The 21241-nt window shown below is 42.7% G+C and overlaps 1 protein-coding gene across 1 annotated transcript; it reads left to right on the plus strand.

The window, feature by feature from the left end:
• Positions 1-4522: 4522 nt before the first annotated feature.
• On the plus strand, positions 4523-5608 carry LOC112730516 (uncharacterized). The gene has a single exon (XM_025780595.1). It carries the CDS (start codon positions 4523-4525, stop codon positions 5606-5608), a length of 1086 nt encoding a protein of 361 aa, XP_025636380.1.
• The last annotated feature ends 15633 nt before the right edge of the window (positions 5609-21241 follow it).

Consider the following 21241-nt stretch of genomic DNA (forward strand, 5'->3'; position numbering starts at 1 on the left):
AGGAGTAAGACTGATTGGATGAAGACAGCAGGAAAGCAGAGGTTCAGAGGAACGAAAGCATCTCTATGCGCTTATCTGAAATTCTCACCAATGATTTACATAAGTAGTTCTATCCCTATTTTATTATTTAATTTCGAAAACTCCATAACTGTTTTATATCCACCTGACTGAGATTTACAAGGTGACCATAGCTTGCTTCATACCAACAATCTCCGTGGGATCGACCCTTACTCACGTAAGGTTTATTACTTGGACGACCCAGTGCACTTGCTGGTCAGTTGTATCGAAGTTGTGACAAATTATGAATTGAGATTAGAGCACCAAGCTTTTGGAGCCATTACCAGAGATCACAATTTCGTGCACCAGATAGTTGCAGCAGCTGCCACGTTGGAGATTGCCTCATCTCTTTCAATTAGAGAAACTGAGGCCATGGCTTGTTATCTGGGTCTGGAATTTGCAACTCAATACTGTTTTTTTGATATTGAGTTGGAAAGAGACAATATAAAAATGGTGAAGGCCCTTAAATCTGAATACCTACTTGGAGATTCTTGTGGAGTGATTATTTATAATTGCAAAACCCTTTTGAATAGGTTCAGGTTTTATAAAATTTCACATGTAAAAAGACAGGGGAATTTAACAGCCCATTATCTAGCAAGAGTAGTTCTTACCAAGTTAAATGTAATGTGGTTGGAAGAGACACCCTTAGAAATATGTAATTGGATCTATTTTGATACTTTGAATTGTAAAGTTTAATACAAATAGATTTTCTTTCAAAAAAAATATCATCACTATTCAACTTGAAGTTTCTAACGTATAATGATGACTTTTTTTTTTTACCTAAAAAGTGTAGATTTTAAGCTTAGAATATTACTTGTTTTGTAGTGATAAATTTAGGTATAGACAAAATTCTTTGTACTATCAGAGGGAGAAAAAAAAAGAAAATGCTGACCAATCTTTTGTACTAATCAAGTATAGAATATTTATCACCTATAAAGCCCAGATATTATATAAATACGAGACACGATACAATATAAAACACATAAATACATTAATTTTAATTTTTTATAAGATAGAGGAATATGATATATATATATATAAAACTACATTCTAAAAGAATTATAATATTTTTTTAATATTAAAAATAAACTAATATTATTAAATATTTTTAATGTCTTTTTTAATTGTATAAGATATTTAAAATAATTTTAAGAATATAAATAAAGAATAAGATTAGACACGCCAATACATAATAGTATTTACTATTTAGGTGTATTCAAATATATTTAAAATTTTTTTTGTTAAGACCATGGTTTTGAAAACCGGACCGGACCGGCCGGTTCAACTGGAAAAACCGGAAACCGGTTACTTAGCCGGTCCGGGTAACCTAAAAAACCAGATAGCAAAGAACCGGTTAAAAAACCAGTCGAACCGGCAGTTAACCGGAAAACTGGAAGAACCGTCCGGTTTTTTGGCGGTTCAGTGGTTTGGATATTCAAAAGCAAAACGATGTCGTTTTGGCTATTTTTTTTTTTTAAAAAAAAAAAGAGAAACTGGCGGAAGACCTAACCTAACCCTAATCACTCGACACTCACTCACTCAGCAACCCCAAGCTCCCAGCACCCAGCCTCCCCTTTCTTCCCCCCTCAACCACCATTCACCAAGGCCAGCAGCGCCACCGCCGACCAAGCTCCAGAGACCAGATTCCAGAGCGCTCCTCCGTCGCCACCCAGCAGCGCTCCTCAGTCGCCACTCGCCACCCAGCAGCGCTCGTCATTAGCCACCGAAACCACTGCACAGCAGCCGCGACCACCACCGCGTTGAGGCCGCCTCCTCCTCGCCCAGCTCGCCGAGCCCGCCTCTCATTCGCCGGTAAGACTGATTTTCTGAGCTCGCCTGTTCTGTTTGAACATGCTTCCTAGTTCCTCTGTTTTTGCCGCTTCATGAATCTTCAATCTGTCTTTGCTGCTTCTGTGCTTCATGAATCTATTTTTCAATCCAGTTTTGTTGCTTCTGTTTGCTTCAGTGATGAGTATAGGGGTAATTTATGATTCATCCATTGTTTGCTTCTATTTTTTTGCCATTTTGTTCTTATTGCTTCTTGCCTTTGGTGTTTGATTTGGATCTGATGCTTAGGTAATGTCATAACTCAAACAGTTTATTTTCACTTTATTTTTCACTTTCTCAGGTCTTCTAACAATATAGGTTTCTATCTGTGCAGGTTATGTATAGTCTTCCTTACCTTCAGCTTTATCGGATATGTCATGCCCTTTATACTGTGTGCAACAATTTGCTGCTGCCTACCTTGCATAATTTTTGTCTTCGGCATTCCTGAGGATTTTTCACCAAACAGAGGAGCCTCAATAGAATCCATTAACGCTCTGCCAGTCTATAGTTTGTTCTACATTAGTTTAGTTGGATTTTTTATTTTCGTTAGTGGATTCTAGGTTGTTGGAATAAGGTAGTTCAGTTTGTAGATTCTAGGTTTGTTGCAAGTTTTGAGAATTGGAAATTTCTCGGTTGGCTGATGCTTTGCTTGCTTATATAAGCTTGGTTACTTCTATTTGTTATTGTGTTTGGCTGTATTAAGTGTGGAAGTTGTTGAATGGATAAGCATTGCAGCTGAAGTTTGTTTGTTTATGCTAAATTTGTACATTGCGTGCTAGGTGTTCGATTAAATGCCTCTGTGATGCTTTGAGTTTGAATTATATGTTGTAGTTACCATATAGTTTGAACCACTCTTTGTTTAGGCAAATTGTTCAAGAATAATGCACTTTGGGTTGTCTCTTGATGCTTGTTTAAGTTATGAAACTCATGTTTATCCATTGCTCATGGTAGCTCTTCATGCTTGTGGTTGATGTTATTTTTGTTATGAAAACACCTAAATGAGTGAAATGCTCAAACTTCTTGCAATTTAGGTAATTTCATAGACAGAATGCTTTAATTTTGTGAAGTGATGGTGACTTTTAATGATAAATTATGAATAATTTATTTTGTGAAATTGTTAAATTTTAAATTTTATTAGTTTAGAAATGATTGAATTTAAATTTTTAAAATTATGTATTGAATTTTTTATGATTTTACTCTATATTTAATTAAACCGGTTCAACCACGGTTCAACTCCGGTTGAACCATTGAACCATTGAACCAGTAACTCGACCGGTTCGATGACCGGTCCGGTTCTCGCAACCTTGGTTAAGACACATTTGACACAACAAATATATTAAATAAGTGACGATTGTCGAATGAGCATTGCGTCAAGTCCTTGTGTTTGCAAATTCATTACAACACCAACAAAAAAAATTAAATTTTCTTTATAGCAAAATTTAAATAAGTTTGACATCAATTATTCTATTAACCGTTTTAAAGAAAAGTTTATAGATTATCATTATCTCAAGTTAGCTATAGGAGTTGAACTTGAAGTTTTGTGAGATTAAAATCCGTTTTTTAATAATTAGTAACTATACCAACCAACTTTTAGCCTAAAAAGTAAAAACTAATTCAATTAATTCGCATTTACAAATTGTTACGACCCAGTCCAGCTGGCACTCCGCCTAGTCTGACCCAGCGTACGGTTCTACCGGACCCGAACGGCCAGTCTGCTGGGCGTCGCACGTCCGGATCCTGACCCGGACACCTCTCCTCCAGGAAGCCAGCTACCTGACAGCTGGAGCAAGGAAAGTTCCAGGAAGGTGGGTCTATCCTTGTGAGACCCACCCCACTGACAGGGTATATATGGGGAGGGCCCTACCCCTCCCCCAGGGTACTTCACTACCTCCTTTATTCTCTCACCACCATCTGCACCATTTCTGACTTGAGCGTCGGAGTGTCATTGTAGGTGGCACCCTACTCCTTCACATCGCAACAGCTCGGGAGATCGTGAAGTCTCCGCCCTCTTCTCCTGGACCCAGACCAAGGTTGGTTCCTACCATTCCATCTTCAGAGCTCCACCGACCCGTCCGGAACCCGTAGAATCGAATATTGGCGTCGTCTGTGGAAACTGACCAGAATGGACTTTCTGTTGGGCCCTGTGGAGGCAGACGATGGAGGCGAACCACGTGGGGAAGAAATGGTTCCCCGAACCGGCAGGGTGGCCTCAGTGACTTCCTCTTGAGAACTCACAAGGTCCCCCCTGCGGCGACCTGACCTACCGTCGCACTCCCAGGAGAGGCGTCCCTTTGGAGGGACGGGGAGCGACAGCGCCATGATAATACAGGAGCTGCGCCACAGAGTGCAAAACCTGGAGTGGGAGGTAGCAAGTAGAGAGTGCCACCGATAAGATCCGGGGCAAGATCGTTCCCAGTCTCCCCGAGGGAGGGAAGCCAGAGGGAGAAGCCCCCGAAGGGACCGCTCCAGACGCACCCCGACCCCCCAGTCAGAATCAGAAAGCCAAAGAGAAAGCAGGGAGTTGCCGAGAAGATGGAAAGATCCCATCATTTACACCCGACCTCCAACAAGGCATACCGTAGAGGAAAATCGAGAAGACAGCAGAGAAAGACCAAGAAAAAGGTGACACCCCGTAATCATGGGGGCAACCCCTTTCCATCACTCCATCCTCGAAGTACAGCCACCGAAGCACTTCGATAAGCCAACGGATATGAGGTATGATGGGACCCAAGACCCCCAAGAGCACCTGACGGCTTTCGAGACCAGAATGAACCAGGAAGGGGTGGGTGATGAAGTAAAGTGTCGCGCCTTTCCCGTGACCTTAGCAGGACCGACAATTCATTGGTTCAATGCTCTCCCCCAGGGCTCCGTAACAATCTTTGCAGACATCAATCGCGCCTTCCTGGCACAGTTCACCACACGTATTGCCAAAGCGAAGCACCCGATCAACTTGCTAAGGGTGACGCAGAGAAGTGGAAAACCGATCAGAAGGTACTTGGATAGGTTCAATGATGAATGCTTGGAGATTGACGGCCTGACGAACTCGGTGGCCAGTTTATGCTTGACGAACGGGTTGCTGAACGAGGATTTCAGGAAGCACCTCACCACCAAGCCCGTGTGGACGATGCAAGAAATTCAAAATGTGGCTAGAGAGTATATCAATGACGAAGAGGTTAGCCAAGTCGTGGTAGCCAAAAAGCGGCAGCCCACGTATAACTCTGCTCGTCATCCCGGTAACGAGGAAAGGACAAAGGAGCATTCCAAGGACGGAGGGCCAGCTAAAGCTTTCAAGCCGTTTCCCCGGGTAGGGAAGTTTACAAACTACACTCCCCTGACAGCCCTGATCATCGAAGTCTACCAGCAAATAGCCGACAAGGGCATCCTATCGAAGCCCCGAAAACTCAAGGATAGAACTGGAGGGAACAAAAACCTCTATTGCGACTACCACAAAGGCTTTGTCCACAAGACCCAAGATTGTTTTGATTTGAAAGACGCTTTGGAGCAGGCGATTCGGGAAGGTAAGCTGGCTAAATTTTCCCACCTCATAAGGGAGCCAAGGAGGCGCGATCGTGACCACTCCGGCGACGACAAGAACCGCGTTGTGAGGCAGAGACAGGAACCCGAGGAGGACAATGAGTGCGGCTTCACTATTGTAAATGTTATAGTCGGAAGAGATGTTCCCCCAGGTCGAAGTCGGCAAGCAGAAAAGACGCCAAAGTCTTAGCCGTGTCATCATCTAGCTCCGTGCCTCCCTCCAGGAGGATACCGTCAATATCATTCGGGCCCGAGGACCAATGGTTTAACGACTTGCTAGAGAACTCTCCCAAGGTGATCACAGCTAGAGTTGGAACATGCTTAGTAAAGCGAATTCTGGTAGACACTGGAGCTTATTCGAACATTATGTTCCGCAACGTGTTTGATGCTTTGGGCCTCCGAGACACCGACCTGAAGACCCACCAACACGGCGTGGTCGGCTTAGGTGATAACTTTATCAAACCTGCTGGGTATAGTCTCCCTGCCAGTATTCATAGGAGGAGGACGAGGGAAGAGGTCGGTAATGGCAGAGTTCATGGTCCTAAGAGACTCCACAGCCTACAACCTCATCTTGGGAAGAAAAACTATCAATTAGTTTGGAGCAGTGATTTGTACAAAGCTATTGATGATGAAGTTTGTTGCTGACGATGGGTCGGTTGGATCCATCAAGGGAGATTTGGAAACGGCAGTCGCGTTCGACAACGCCAGTCTCTCCCTAAGAAAAAAATTCAAAGAGGCATCTGGGGTCTTCTTAGCCGACTTGGACGCCAGGGTCGACGACAAGCCCAGGCCAGAACCTGAAGGGGACCTCGAGAAGTTCAGGGTCGGTGGTTCAAAGGAAAAGTTCACCTTCGTGAACAGAAACCTCCCCCATAACTTAAAAGAGCCTTTGGAAGAAATTATCAGAGCTAACGGCGATCTACTCGCCTAGACACCGGCCAATATGCCGAGGATCGACCCCCAGTTCATGTCACACCACTTAGCTGTGAGAGCAGAAGCCAAGCCGGTGGCACAGAGAAGAAGAAAAATGTCTCAGAAAAGAGCTGATGAGGTGGCCAGGCAAACAGCCAGCCTACTAGAAACTGGGTTCATCCGAGAATTGGACTACTCGACCTGGTTGTCCAATGTAGTCTTAGTCAAGAAAGCAAATGGAAAGTGGAAAATGTGCGTGGACAATTCTGATCTGAACAAGGCATGCCCCAAGGATTCCTTTCCCCTTCCCAACATCGATGCCCTCGTAGACGCGGCAGCGGGATATCGGTTCCTGAGTTTTATGGACGCGTACTCCGGATACAATCAGATACCGATGCACCGGCCAGATGAGGAAAAGACGACATTCATAACGCCAGGGGGTATATATTGCTATAAGGTGATGCCGTTTGGGCTAAAAAACGCGGGAGCTACCTACCAGAGGCTGATGAATAAGGTGTTCCTGGGGTTCATGATAACCCAAAGAGGAGTGGAAGTTAACCCGGAGAAATGCGAGGCAATCTTGCGGATGAACAGCCCGAGGTGTGTAAAGGATGTGCAGAGACTGGCGGGAAAGCTCACCGCACTATCCCACTTTCTCGGCGCATCGGCTGCCAAAGCCTTGCCATTCTTCAACTTGATGAAAAAAGGGATAGTGTTCGAATGGACCCCGGCTTACGAGGAAGCTTTCAATCACTTCAAGAGCATCATCTCGGCACCCCCTGTACGCGGTAAGCCCCGAAATGGAGAGGTGCTATTCTTGTATTTGGCAGTAACTGATGAAACTTTGGCAACCGTCCTGGTACGAGAAGAAGGGAAGATTCAGCAATTGGTCTACTTTGTGAGCAAGGCGCTACAGGGGGCAGAACTGAGATACAGCAAGTTAGAAAAGCTAGCATACGCGCTCCTGACCTCCTCTCGTAGGTTGCGACAGTACTTCCAAAGACACCAGATAATCGTCAGAACGGACCAAGCGATCCGCCAAGTGCTGCAAAAGCCCGACCTGGCGGGCAGGATGATGACCTGGGCAATCGAACTGTCTGAGTATGACTTGCAGTACGAGCCCAGACATGCAATCAAGGCCCAAGCAATGGCTGATTTTCTGGTCGAAGTGACGGGAAGTACTCCCGAGACACCGAACACAAGGTGGAAGCTCCACGTGGACGGAGTCTCCAATCAAACGTTCGGGGGAGCAGGAATTATTCTGGAAAGCCCAACAAGAGTCGTGTATGAGCAATCGATCAAGTTCGACTTTTCGGTGTCCAACAATCAAGCAGAATACGAGGCCCTTCTTGGCGGCCTGCAATTGGCGAGGGACGTTGGGGCAAGCAGACTAGAGGTATGATAAACCACTATTTTATGGTTTATCTTGTGCTCAATTAAGTGATTTTATCAAGTCTTTGCACAGTTATTACCCCGATGTCAAGTTTAGTAAAAGATCAATTCATATGGGGTGAAATTAAGGAAATTTGGTATATGAATATGTGAAATATGCAAAAGTGGGAATTATGGGTAGCTAGGCATGATTTTAGAGTTACATAGAGTGTGTGTGTGTTAGGTAAGAGCTTAGGTTAGTCAAAGATTCATATTATAGCTCACTTGGCCATACATATATCCTCACCCTTACCTTAGCCCCATTACAACCTCGGAAAGACCTCATGATGTTTGCATTGGTATACTAAATTTTTGTTGATTGGTTAGATGAAGAACAAAGTTTAGAAAGCATGACTATAGAAGAGTAGAGTGATCAACCCTAGACACTTGAGTGATTAGAGTGCATATACACTACCAGTGAGGGTTCAATGCTTGATTCTATGTTCTCTGCTCTCATGAGCTATCTTCTTACAAGTTTACTTGTCTCTTATTGTGTGATTTGAATTAGTAAAATTTGATTTATGTTTGTCTTGGAGAATTTGTTTACTTTTAATCAAGTAGGTAGAATTCTTTTTGCATTTAGTTGTATTCATATAGATAGGTTGCACTTCATAAGTTTTACCATTCCTCTTCACTCTCTTATAGCTTCTCTTGAGCTTAGCATGAGGACATGCTAATGTTTAAGTGTGGAGAGATTTATAAACCACTATTTTATGGTTTATCTTGTGCTCAATTGAGTGGTTTTTATCAAGTCTTTGCACACTTATTCATACTAATTGCATGGTTTTATATTTTCCTTCCTAATTTTGTGCTGTGATTGAAAACATGCTTCTTTGGCCTTAAATTTGCTATGTTTAATCCCCTCTTATTACCATTCAATTCCGTGATATGTGTGTTAAGTGCTTTCAAGGTTTATAGGGCAGGAATGGCTTAGAGGATGGAAAGGAAGCATGCAAAAGTGGAAGGAATAAAGGAAATTGAAGGAATTGCTAAAGCTGTCTAGCCTGACCTCTTCATACTTAACTGACCATAACTTGAGCTACAGAGGTCCAAATGAGGCGGTTCTAGTTGCGTTGGAAAGCTAACATCCGGGGCTTCGAAATGATATATAATTTTTCATAGTTTTCATGCTGTTAGGCAATGCGCACGAGTGAATCACGCGTACACGTGACAGAGCCACGTGCTGGACGTATCAGAAATCACTGGGGGCGATTTTTGGGCTATTTTGACCCAGTTTTTGGCCCAGTTTTTGGTCCAGAAAATATAGATTAGAGGATACAGAGTGGGAGAATGCATTTATTCATTCAGATCACTTCTCATTATTCACAATTTTAGGTTTTAGATGTAGTTTTTAGAGAGAGAGGCTCTCTCCTCTCTCTAGGTTTTAGGATTCCTCTTAGGTTAGGTTTACTTCTTCTCAATTCCAGGTTCAATGTCCCTTTAATTTAGTTTCTCTTCTACTTTTATTTATTCTAGTGCTTTGGTTCATCTATTTCTCTTGTTAATTACTTATTTTCCCAATTTGGTTTATGAACTCCATACTAGATTTGATTTCTTTATTTAATGCAATTTGAGGTATTTCATATTTATGGTTGCTTTCTTCAATTTATGTGATTGATGCTTTCAATATTTAGATTTCTCTCCTTTTGGCTTTGGTTGAGTAATTGGTGACACTTGAGTTATCAAAATCCTTTGTTGATTGGTAATTGGAATTTGCTGGTTGATTTGGATCCCTCTAAAGCTAGTCTTTCCTTAGGAGTTAACTAGGACTTGAGGAATCAAATTGATTAGTCCAATTAACTTTCCTTTATTTAGTAAGGGTTAACTAAGTGGGAGCAATGAACAACTCTCATCACAATTGATAAGGATAACTAGGATAGGATTTCCAGTTCTCATACCTTGCTAAGAGCTTTATTAGTTATTACTTTAATTCTTGCAATTTACTTTTCCTGTTTATTATTCAAAAACCCCAAAAAGATAATCTTCCATAAGCAATAATAAATACACCTCCCTGCAATTCCTTGAGAGACGAACCAAGGTTTAAATACTTCGGTTTAATTTTATTGGGTTTGCTTTAGTGACAAACAAGTTTTTGTACGAAAGGATTATTGTTAGTTTAGAAACTATACTTAAAACGAGATTACTTTTGTGAATTCTTTACTAGCAAAAATACGTTCGTCAAAATGGCGCCGTTGCCGGGGAATTGCAAACGTGTGCCTTATTATTGGTTATTGTAAATATTTGCTTTTTGCTTATTTGTTAGTTTTTGTAGTTTTAGGATTTAACTGCTTATTTTTATTAGTTTTTATTTTTACTTGCTACTATGAATTCTCACCCCTTTCGCTATGAGTTTGGTTCCAATGTTGTTGTATGGAATGGGCGCTATAATGAGAACAATCATCAAGGTTGGAATAATCAAAGATGGGAGGAGCCACGAGGAATTGATCAACCCTTTCGGCAACAATCCCCTCCAATGCGCTATAACCAACAATCGTCATATGATGCATACCAAGACAATAGTTATGGTAGACCTTCTCGTGACAACCAACCTCCACCAAATTACTATGGTCAAGAGCCATTCCAGGGTGCATACCAAGATGAGGAATATGGTGGACCCCCTTGTGGTTACCAACAAGCCCCACCATATGCCTATGAACCCCCTCCTCAACATAACTTTGAACCACCACACTCACAAGTCCCTTTTCACCACTCACCTCCATATGACCCTAACCCTTATCTACCATATCAACCACCCTATAAGCCTTATGAGTCGTACATAGATCCACCCCAATTCCAACCCAATTACTCCCAAGAACCACCACCTCCATATATACCATGTCCATATCCATCAACCCAAGAGCCATATGATCCTAATCATGTTATTCAAGCTGGGCAAGAGTCAAGGAATCGTCTTAAGGAAGCAATGGATCAACTTCAAGCAACCATCCATCAAAAGTTTGGCCCAAGAGGCTCATGCAATGAACAAAGCATTCCCACGGATGAGTGTGTTGAGCAACAAGTGGAAAAGATGGAGAGTGTTGAACCGCCACATAATGATCTCTCCATCCCATCACCGCCCTCCATGGAAGAAAACCCACATCCATCAGCCCAAGAGCAACACGATCCCAATTATGCTAGTGACATGGAACAAGAGAGAAGGGATCGTCTTAGGGACGAAATGGATCTCATACTTCACAAGAAGCTAGAGGAGGCCCTAAAGGTGAAGGTAGAAGAGACCCTTGAAGATGAAGGAATAGTTGAAAGGAGTTGTCATGGAAAGGAAATCATCAAGGATGAGTACGATTTTATACTAAAACAACTGGACAAAGTAGTAATTATTGAAGAGGAAGAAGTGGTTGAAGACTTGAGAGATGCAGAACCTCCATGGGAAAGTCCATTCATAGAACCTCCTTCCAAGACGTTTGAATTTGATGTTGAAGAGGGTGTACAACCTCCAAGGCATATCATGGCTAAAGACTTTGAAGAGGTTGATCAAGAGATGGAGATTAAAGAAGAAGAATCACAACCTCTCATGCCCTTGGTGAGTAATGAAGAAGAGATTGAATTGGAAGAAAGCTACCAAGAGGAAGAGGTTGAAACTGAAGAAGCTTGCAAAGAGGTGGAAGTTGTCAAGGAAGAGCTCAAGGGAATGGAGCTGGAATTCACCTTGCCAAAGTTGTTGGAGACCTCTCTCCCAAAGCCATCACCATCCATTCCTTCATCCAAGTGGGTAAATCTTTCATCTCTAAGCTTAATTAGCCCACTTGAATATGCTTTGCTTGAGATGGATGGACAACTTAGAGCTCTTTGTGGCTATAAGAGTAAGAGGGAGATGGTTAGTGGTAAGAGTTGTCATGTAAGGTTCAATACGGTTGCATACTCAAAGTTGAAGTGCAAGGATTGGTGTAGAGCTCGATTGAATGGGTCTAGGAGGCTGTTTGGTTGCCTTAGTGAGAATTCAGATTGCTTACCACCTGGATAGAATCATGATGATCAACAAGAAGACGGGTGCAAAGGCAAGATTTGGGACCCCGGAATTCATTCTAGCAATCAACACTCTTGGGGCCTTGTCACTTGATTTAACTTGCTTGAAGGCTTTATGCAACTTGTGTGGGATCTCGGAGGCTATTGGAATTACAAACACTGGTGGGGATTCCTGGATGAGTTCAAGCATAAGCCACCATAACAAGGGACTCACCAAATGTCCAACTTAAGGACTTTAACTAAAAGTGCTAGGTGAGAGACAACCCACTATAGTATATTCTTTCCTTTTTGTTCTTAGTTTTATTTTATTTTATTTTTATTCGTGTTCATTCATAATTTCTGCATAGTCATCTGCATTCTGCATTAAAAAAAAGGAGATCGATGTGCAAGCGTCAACGACGCGCACGCGTCGTATGTGCCTGCGCAACTAGACAGAGAGTTGCGCGGGAGGGGTGCGTGAAGCACAAGCCACCCCATGCGTACGTGTACCTCACGCGTACGCGTGGGGATGAAAATTGGCGTAAAGAGCACCTGAACAGAGAGTTGTGCTGCCCTTGCGATGGAACTGTGCTAGAGGCACAAAATCACCCACGCGTACGCATCCCTGACACGTGCGAGTCATTTCACTTTCGGACCACCCATGCGTATGCTTGGACGACGCTTACGCATCAAACAGCCAACTCAGTTTTCACGCGTACGCGTGAAGCACGGGTACGCGTCGCGCCCCGTTTTTAAATTCTTACTTCTTTCTTCTCTCCTTTTCTCCTCCTTTCTCACTTTCTACTTCTTTATCTCTTCAACTTCTCATCCCTATTCTTTTCCATTCTATTTTACTTAATTTATTTGCACACTTTCATTCATTGCATTTTAATTTTGTGCATATTTTTATTTTTTTTCTAAATTTATTATTTTTCCATTGGTGTTAAATTTTCTTATTCAACTGTTACATCTTTTCTTGAATTATTCTGGTGCTTCATGACTTGTTTTATTCTGATTGGGTATTATTATTCATAAGTCAATGCTATTCTTTTATGATACTTGCATTCTATTTGCATTGATATACACTTATACTATCTTGCATTACCCACTCCCTCTCCCTCATTTGTTGCAATTTTTACACTATTGATATGCCATTTGCTTCTACTGTTTTCTCATTTGCATGTTGTAGCTACCATGTAATTGAGACCCTCGTTATGTGGCATTAACCCACCCATACTTTATTTATTTTCTTATCTTTATTTCTGCGTTACTTTTCTTCCCTTTTTCTTTCAAGATGGCCACCAGGAAGGGAACTGGAAGACGTTTACATGGGGAGAGAGATAAGTCCATCTGCACAATCTTTGGAAAAAAGCGCCAGTTGGAACCACCCGTCCACTTGCACATCTTAGCATGCACCGAGGACGGTGCAATCTTTAAGTGTGGGGAGGTCGATACCGACTTCCGTGGGTTAGTTACTTCTTTTTTCAAACACCAATGTTAATTTATTAGTTGTTGTATTTGCATGTTTGATTGTATGTTTGTTTAATTTTGTGCATGTTCTTCTACTACTACTTGGTTAAAGTAATGAGCTTCTTTTCAAGACTCTATTTTATAATATTTCACTAATTTAAATTGAAAAATTTGTGTTAAACTTGTTGAGGACTGTAATTTGGAACATGAATTTTAGCTCAAAACACACAACCTGTGAGATTTGAGCTTAATTACATGGTTACATTATTTAACCATAATATTTTATTCTTGTGTGTTTTCTTCTCTATAATTGTAATCTATATTTTATTCCACTCTATATGTCCAATGTTTAGTATATTTACATGCTTGCATATGATTGAGGCCATCATTTGATTAGCTCACTTATCCCAAATAGCCTACCATTCCATTTACCTTTGTTAGCCACTTTGAGCCTTTTAATCCCCATTTGTTATATATTTTACCACATCACTAGCCTTAAGCGGAAAAACAATTAAACACCCCAATTAAATCTTTGGTTAGCTTAAGATAGAGATTGTGTGTCAACCAAGTGTGGGAAACTGTGGGAACTTGGGTTAATGGGAATGTATTGTATTTATACTTTATTTGAATATTGGAAATTTGGGTGCATACTCATGTGAGACCAGAAAAATTAAAAATCCATGTGCATTGATATATTATGTTTGCTTTTATGATTCAAAAAAAAATAAAAAAAATAAATAAAATAAAAAAAATAATAAAATAATAAAATAATAAAATAATAAAATAATAAAATATATATTATTACAATATAAATAAATAAATAAATAAATAAGGGGACAAAATTACCCCGATGTCAAGTTTAATAAAAGATCAATGCATATGGGGTGAAATTAAGGAAATTTGGTATATGAGTATGTGAAATATGTAAAAGTGGGAATTATGGGTAGCTAGGCATGATTTTAGAGTTACATAGAGAGTGTGTGTGTGTTAGGTAAGAGCTTAGGTTAGTCAAATATTCATATTATAGCTCACTTGGCCATACATATATCCTCACCCTTACCTTAGCCCCATTACAACCTCGGAAAGACCTCATAATGTTTGCATTGGTATACTAAATTTTTGTTGATTGGTTAGATGAAGAACAAAATTTAGAAAGCATGACTAGAGAAGAGTAGAGTGATCAACCCTAGACACTTGAGCGATTAGAGTGCATATACACTACCAGTGAGGGTTCAATGCTTGATTCTATGTTCCCTACTTTCATGAGCTATCTTCTTACAAGTTTACTTGTCTCTTATTGTGTGATTTGAATTAGTAAAATCTAATTTATGTTTGTCTTGGAGAATTTGTTTACTTTTAATCAAGTAGGTAGAAGTATTTTTGCATTTAGTTGAATTCATATAGATAGGTTGCACTTCATAAGTTTTACCATTTCTCTTCACTCTCTTATAGCTTCTCTTGAGCTTAGCATAAGGACATGCTAATGTTTAAGTGTGGAGAGATTGATAAACCACTATTTTATGGTTTATCTTGTGCTCAATTGAGTAGTTTTTATCAAGTCTTTGCACACTTATTCATACTAATTGCATGGTTTTATATTTTCCTTCCTAATTTTGTGCTGTGATTGAAAACATGCTTCTTTGGACTTAAATTTGCTATGTTTAATCCCCTCTTATTACCATTCAATTCCGTGATATGTGTGTTAAGTGCTTTCAAGGTTTATAGGGCAGGAATGGCTTAGAGGATGGAAAGGAAGCATGCAAAAGTGGAAGGAATAAAGGAAATTGAAGGAATTGCTAAAGCTGTCCAGCCTGACCTCTTCGTACTTAACTAACCATAACTTGAGCTACAGAGGTCCAAATGAGGCGGTTCTAGTTGCGTTGGAAAGCTAACATCCGGGGCTTCGAAATGATATATAATTTTCAATAGTTGCCACACTGTTAGGTGACACGCACGCGTGGATCTTGCGTACGCGTGACCTGGCAAAAATTCAATCCACGCGTACGCGTGGACGACGTGTACGCGTGACAGAGCCACGTGCTGGACGTATCAGAAATTGCTGGGGACGATTTCTGGGCTATTTTTGACCCAATTTTTGGCCCAGAAAACACATATTAGAGGCTGCAGAGTGGGGGAATGCATTTATTCATTCAGACCACTTCTCATTATTCACAATTTTAGGTTTTAGATGTAGTTTCTAGAGAGAGAGGCTATCTCCTCTCTCTAGGTTTTAGGATTCCTCTTAGGTTAGGTTTACTTCTTCTCAATTCCAGGTTCAACGTCCCTTTTAATTTAGTTTCTCTTCTACTTTTATTTATTCTAGTACTTTGGTTTATCTATTTCTCTTGTTAATTACTTATTTTCCGAATTTGATTTATGAACTCCATGTTAGATTTGATTTCTTTATTTAATGCAATTTAAGGTATTTCAGATTTATGGTTGCTTTCTTCAATTTATGTGATTGATGCTTTCAATATTTAGATTTCTCTCCTTTTGGTTTTGGTTGAGTAATTGGTGACACTTGAGTTATTAAACTCCTTTGTTGATTGGTAATTGGAATTTGCTGGTTGATTTGGATCCCTCTAAAGCTAGTCTTTCCTTAGGAGTTGACTAGGACTTGAGGAATAAAATTGATTAGTCCACTTGACTTTCCTTTATTTAGTAAGGGTTAACTAAGTGAGAACAATGAACAACTCTCATCACAATTGATAAGGATAACTAGGATAGGATTTCCAGTTCTCATACCTTGCTAAGAGCTGTATTAGTTATTACTTTAATTCTTGTAATTTACTTTTCCTGTTCATTATTCAAAAACCCCAAAAAGATAATCTTCCATAACCAATAATAAATACACCTCCCTGCAATTCCTTGAGAGACGACCCGAGGTTTAAATACTTTGGTTTGATTTTATTAGGTTTGCTTTAGTGACAAACAAGTTTTTGTACGAAAGGATTATTGTTAGTTTAGAAACTATACTTACAACGAGATTACTTTTGTGAATTCTTTACTAGCAAAAATCTGTTCGTCAAGGTATGTAATGACTCTCAAGTCGTCACATTGTAGGTTAATGGAACGTATCAAGACAGGGACTCACTGCTGCAAAAATACTTGGAGAGGGTCAAGAAGCTAAATGAGGAGTTTGATGAGGTCACGGTACAGCACGTTCCGAGGGAGAGGAACACACGAGCTGATCTCCTATCAAAACTGGCGAGCACAAAGCTAGGAACGGGCAACCAATCTCTCATACAAGGTTTGGTAAAAGAACCAACAGTGACCTTGCATTTAACCCAAGCAGACCCCTCGTGGATAGACCCGATCACTGATTTCCTAGAAAGCGGTAAACTCCCTAATGACGAAAAGATAGCAAATGCATTAAGAAGAGAAGTGGCCAAGTATACAATAATACAAGGCCAGCTGTTTAATAAAGGGCTCAACCAACCCCTATTAAAGTGCCTACGCCCCGATCAAACAAACTACGTGTTAAGCGAAGTCCATGAAGGGTGTTGCGGCCATCACATCGGAGGGAAGGCCTTAGCACAAAAACTCGTCAGAGCCGGTTACTACTGGCCCTCAATGATGGCGGATTCCAAAGAGTTCATGAAGGGATGCAAAAGATGCCAGGAGAACGCCAACTTTCACAAAGCATCAGCAGCTGAACTAAGCCTGCTGATTGCCTCCCGACCATTCTCACAATGGGGAGTCGACCTGTTAGGACCTTTCTCGGTTGGACCTGGACATGTCAAGTACCTAATTGTCGCCATCGACTATTATACCAAATGGGTAGAGGCCGAGCCCTTGGCAAGCATATCTTTGGCTAATTGTCGGAGGTTTGTGTGGAGACAAGTAATAGCCAGATTTGGAATCCCAGAGGTCGTCGTCTCGGACAATGGGACACAGTTTGCCGACAAGAAATTCGGAGAATTCCTTGCCGGCTTAGGCATAAAGCAAAAGTTCTCGTCTATTGAGCACTCCCAGACCAACGACCAAGTCGAAGCAGCAAACAAGGTCATCCTACAAGGCCTCAAAAAGCGACTTGACCGAAAGAAGGGAGCATGGGCAGAGGAGCTAGCCTCAGTCCTCTGGTCCTATCGCACAACTCAACAGTCATCTATAGGGGAGACGCCCTTCCGGCTCACCTATAGGGTGGACGCGGTAATTCCTGTGGAGATAGGAGAACCGAGCCCGCGACTACTTCTGGGAGGAGTTGAAGAAGCCGTAGAAAAGGACTTGGTGGATGAAACTAGAGAGATGGCCCACTTGTCGGAGACAGCATTGAAGCAGAGGATGGCTCTGCGTTACAATGCCAAAGTCCTCAAAAGAGATTTTGAGCCGAGCGACCTAGTCTTATGACGCAACGACGTCGGCCTTCCGACACTAGGAGAAGGAAAGTTGGCGGCAAATTGGGAAGGTCCATATAGGGTGAAGGAAGTACTCGGCAGCGGTGCCTACAAGTTGGAACGGCTAGACGGTAGGGAAGTTCCCAGAACCTGGAACGCAAGAAACCTAAGAAGATTCTATCCCTAGGAGCCGGGGCATACCCAGCGAGCAAGCGGTTTGCCGGCTTAGCCGGTTTAGTAAGACCCGTACTACTTTATGTTTAGATCACTCCCTATTGGTTGTTTATATGAATGACAATTTGCTACACTGATTGCTTCCCCTAGTTTCAAACTTCTCATTTTAAATTTTAATACACTGTTTGAAATTGTTCAAAATATTTTGCCAAGTAAAGGTAGCCAATTCCATAGCGGCGCGGCGTCCCGGGACTGATCACCCCGGGAACCAATGAAGTCACAAACACTACAACAAACGGCTGCTAAGTAAAGCCAAGTTTCAGACATTCAAAGGAAAAATGCACGACCTGGCTTCATTAATTGCCAACGAACGGTAAACAAAAAGTAAATTGTTATCTACCGACAAAGCGGTAAACGAGTTTGCTAGAATTACTCGAGTGTTCAAAGACCTACATGTTACAAAATTCCAAAAAATACAAGATTACATCACTTCTTCGGAATATCGACAATCTTGCCATCCTTGATGGTCTTGAAAACGCTGACGGCTGAGGTGTCGAAGTCAGGAGCTAGCAGCTTCACCTGAGCCTTGATAGCCCCCTCGGTCACCAGGATGGCATGCTTACCTTGCTTCACGGTCTCTTTGTACTTCTTCTTCAAATTAGCTGCTTCAGTCTTGGCTACGGTTGCCGACGAAAGGGCCTCATCACGCTCTTTCTTGAGCTCCTTCACCCGACCTTGAGCAGCGCTGAGCTGACCCTCCAAGGAAAGCCCCCGCTCGGTAAGTCGCACTACGGCAGCATCAGAGGTCTTGATCTTCTCCTCGGCATCAGCTAGCTGTGCCTGAAGCGACTTGACCTCAACCTTGTACTTGTCATTAGCCTTGACAGAAGATTGAAGCTTGTTCTCCAACGACCGCGCCCTTTCCAAGGCGGATTCCACTTTTCTTGCTATGGCGGCTCCCCGGAGCAAGGTACAGTACATCCATCTGGCCTGCGAGACGAGATCCCCACCATGGAAGAAGTCCTCCGTGCCGGGAAGCAGTTGGGAATCAATGAAGTTCCCGGCATCGAAGTTCTTCTCCATCACCGTGAGGACTCCCTCAGGGCTAGAAGACGGTTTCCTTTTTCTTGGGTTGTCAACAATAACCACCTCAGGCCCCTCACCCTCCACCTCGACCTCTGGTCGGGGACTCAGACTAGCACTGGTCCCAATCACCTCACCCTGGGTAGGTTGGGACTGAGCCTCCGCCTCGGCGGCATCATTGGGAGGCACCTCGTTGTTATAGGTGGTAAAGTCATCATCGCTACCATCAGCAAGAAATCTGTTAAACAAAGCATCAAGCCCAACTTGCTCACCAGCCATCGATACTGAAACAAAACATGGAAGCTAGTTAGTCATTAAACCGGTTGAAGGAATAATGGTAATAGCAAACACGGGTGCACCACTAAACGGCTACTCACATATATAACTCCTAACCATATCCCGATCACCCATGAGGAGATGGGGATTAACATAATTCTGCCCAAAAATAGCCAACAACACATCGGCAACCCTCTTATTCTCGAGAGACAACCCTTTGTACGCCACCTTAGTAAAGGCATTAGCTCCCACCCCGAAACTCCAGTAGGTCAGGATGCGACGTTCCCCCTCCAACATCAACCAAAAGGGATGCCGACCTTCAGTCGGGCGAGCCTTAAAGTATCTATCCTTGAAACCATGGTACGAATCTTCAAACAGGCCAAAGATCCTCCGACCTTGGGCTGACCGGAAAGACATGAAGCCTTTTTTGGCCCTCCCCTCTTTAGACGGGTTTGTCAAGGTAAAAAGAAATAAAAATACCTCGATGGAGGCCGGCAGCTTTAAGTATTCACAAACCATCTCAAAACAGCGGAAAGAAGCCCAGTTGTTCGGATACAACTGAGATGGCGCCACATCACATCAGTTAAGCAATGCCATTTGAAAGGGGGAGAAGGGGATGCGAACCCCCAGGTGGGTGAACATCGCCTTGTACATCCAGATCCAATCAGGGACCCGAGGAGAGTGTAGGTTTAATTGGAATATCCGTTCCTGGATGGCGGGGACAAAAACCTCGTAGTTAGCGTCTTCGCCCCCCTCCCCCCCGCCGCCGCCGCCGTAGAGATACTCGGCTTGTCGGAACTCCGTAAGTTCCTCCAGAGACATCTGGTTGGGGGTTTCCTTCACGTCCGAGGTCACCCAGACATATCGTAGGGTGCTCACGCAACGGGAACCCTCGCGACAGGATGTTGGGCCATACCTACAGTGGGGGCACCACTCAAAGTCAGTCTAAGAGGTCGGAAAGCCGGTACTAACACCAGAAACTACAGATTTCCTACCCAGTATCTACGGTCGAGCCTAAAATCCCAAATCTATAGATTTAACGAAACCCAAACACCAAAAACCCAGAATGGTTACCCCCTAGCATATCTACCTAACGTTGACGCCATCAAACATGAAATTCAGTCAAATGAACAGTGCGCATGCAGAATTAAGACAGAAGAACAAGCGGCATAACAGCAAGATTAAACTAGCCTGAATAAGAAGAAGGAAAAAGGAACTTACCAGGATGACAGAAATTATCGAAGGATGCCGGAAAACCTTGGGGAGATTCGAGCAAAGCAGGAGATTCACAATGAAGAATTTGGAGGGGAGGAAGGAAGGTGAGAAAGACGCGATAATAGTGGGGAATGGAAACTAAAACAAATGGAAACTGAAAGCTAAACTGACTCCAAGAAGCGTGAAAGACAAGGGTAGAGTGGTCATTTCGTGCAGGGTTTAAATCGCCCATTAAGAGCATTAAATGCTCGATGCAAAGAACGAGGCGATAAACGGCACTCCCCTGCAGCGAGGAAACCCACACGCGCGTGGAAGATACGTCCCGATCACGAGTGACCGACATTGCGACAACACACGCACAGAGGAACAGAACGCGCCAACCACGATGCCCACGGCCATAGCTGGCGCGTTGGGGGCACTGTTACGGCCCAGCCCAGCTGGCACTCCGCCTAGTCCGACCTGGCGTACGGTCCTACCAGACTTGAGCGGCCGGTCTGCTGGGCGTCGCACGTCCGGACCCTGACCCGAACACCTCTCCTCCAGGAAGCCAGCTACCTGACAGTTGGATCAAGGAAAGTTCCAAGAAGGTGGGTCTATCCTCGTGGGACCTACCCCACTAACAGCGTATATATGGGAAGGGCCCTACCCCTCCCCCCAGGGTACGTCACTACCTCCTTTATTCTCTCACCATCATCTGCACTATTTCTGACTTGAGCGTCGGAATGTCATTGCTGGTGGCACCCCCTCCTTCATATCGCAACAGCTCGGGAGATCGTGAAGTCTTCGCCCTCTTCTCCTAGACCCAGACCAAGGCTGGTTCCTACCATTCTATCTCCAGAGCTCCACTGACCCGTCCGGAACCCGAAAAACCGAACACAAATAGAAAAAAATTTGGTAACAAAAAATTTTCAGCCATAATTTGCTAAGACTTTCTATAATTTATTTCATTTATATAACTTAAT

Source organism: Arachis hypogaea, chromosome 12 (genome assembly GCF_003086295.3).
Source record: "Arachis hypogaea cultivar Tifrunner chromosome 12, arahy.Tifrunner.gnm2.J5K5, whole genome shotgun sequence".
Classification (NCBI taxonomy): Eukaryota; Viridiplantae; Streptophyta; class Magnoliopsida; order Fabales; family Fabaceae; genus Arachis; species Arachis hypogaea.

Coding starts and splice junctions, on each gene's coding strand:
- LOC112730516 (XM_025780595.1), top strand. CDS start 4,523: ATGGGGGCAACCCCTTTCCATCACTCCATCCTCGAAGTACAGCCACCG.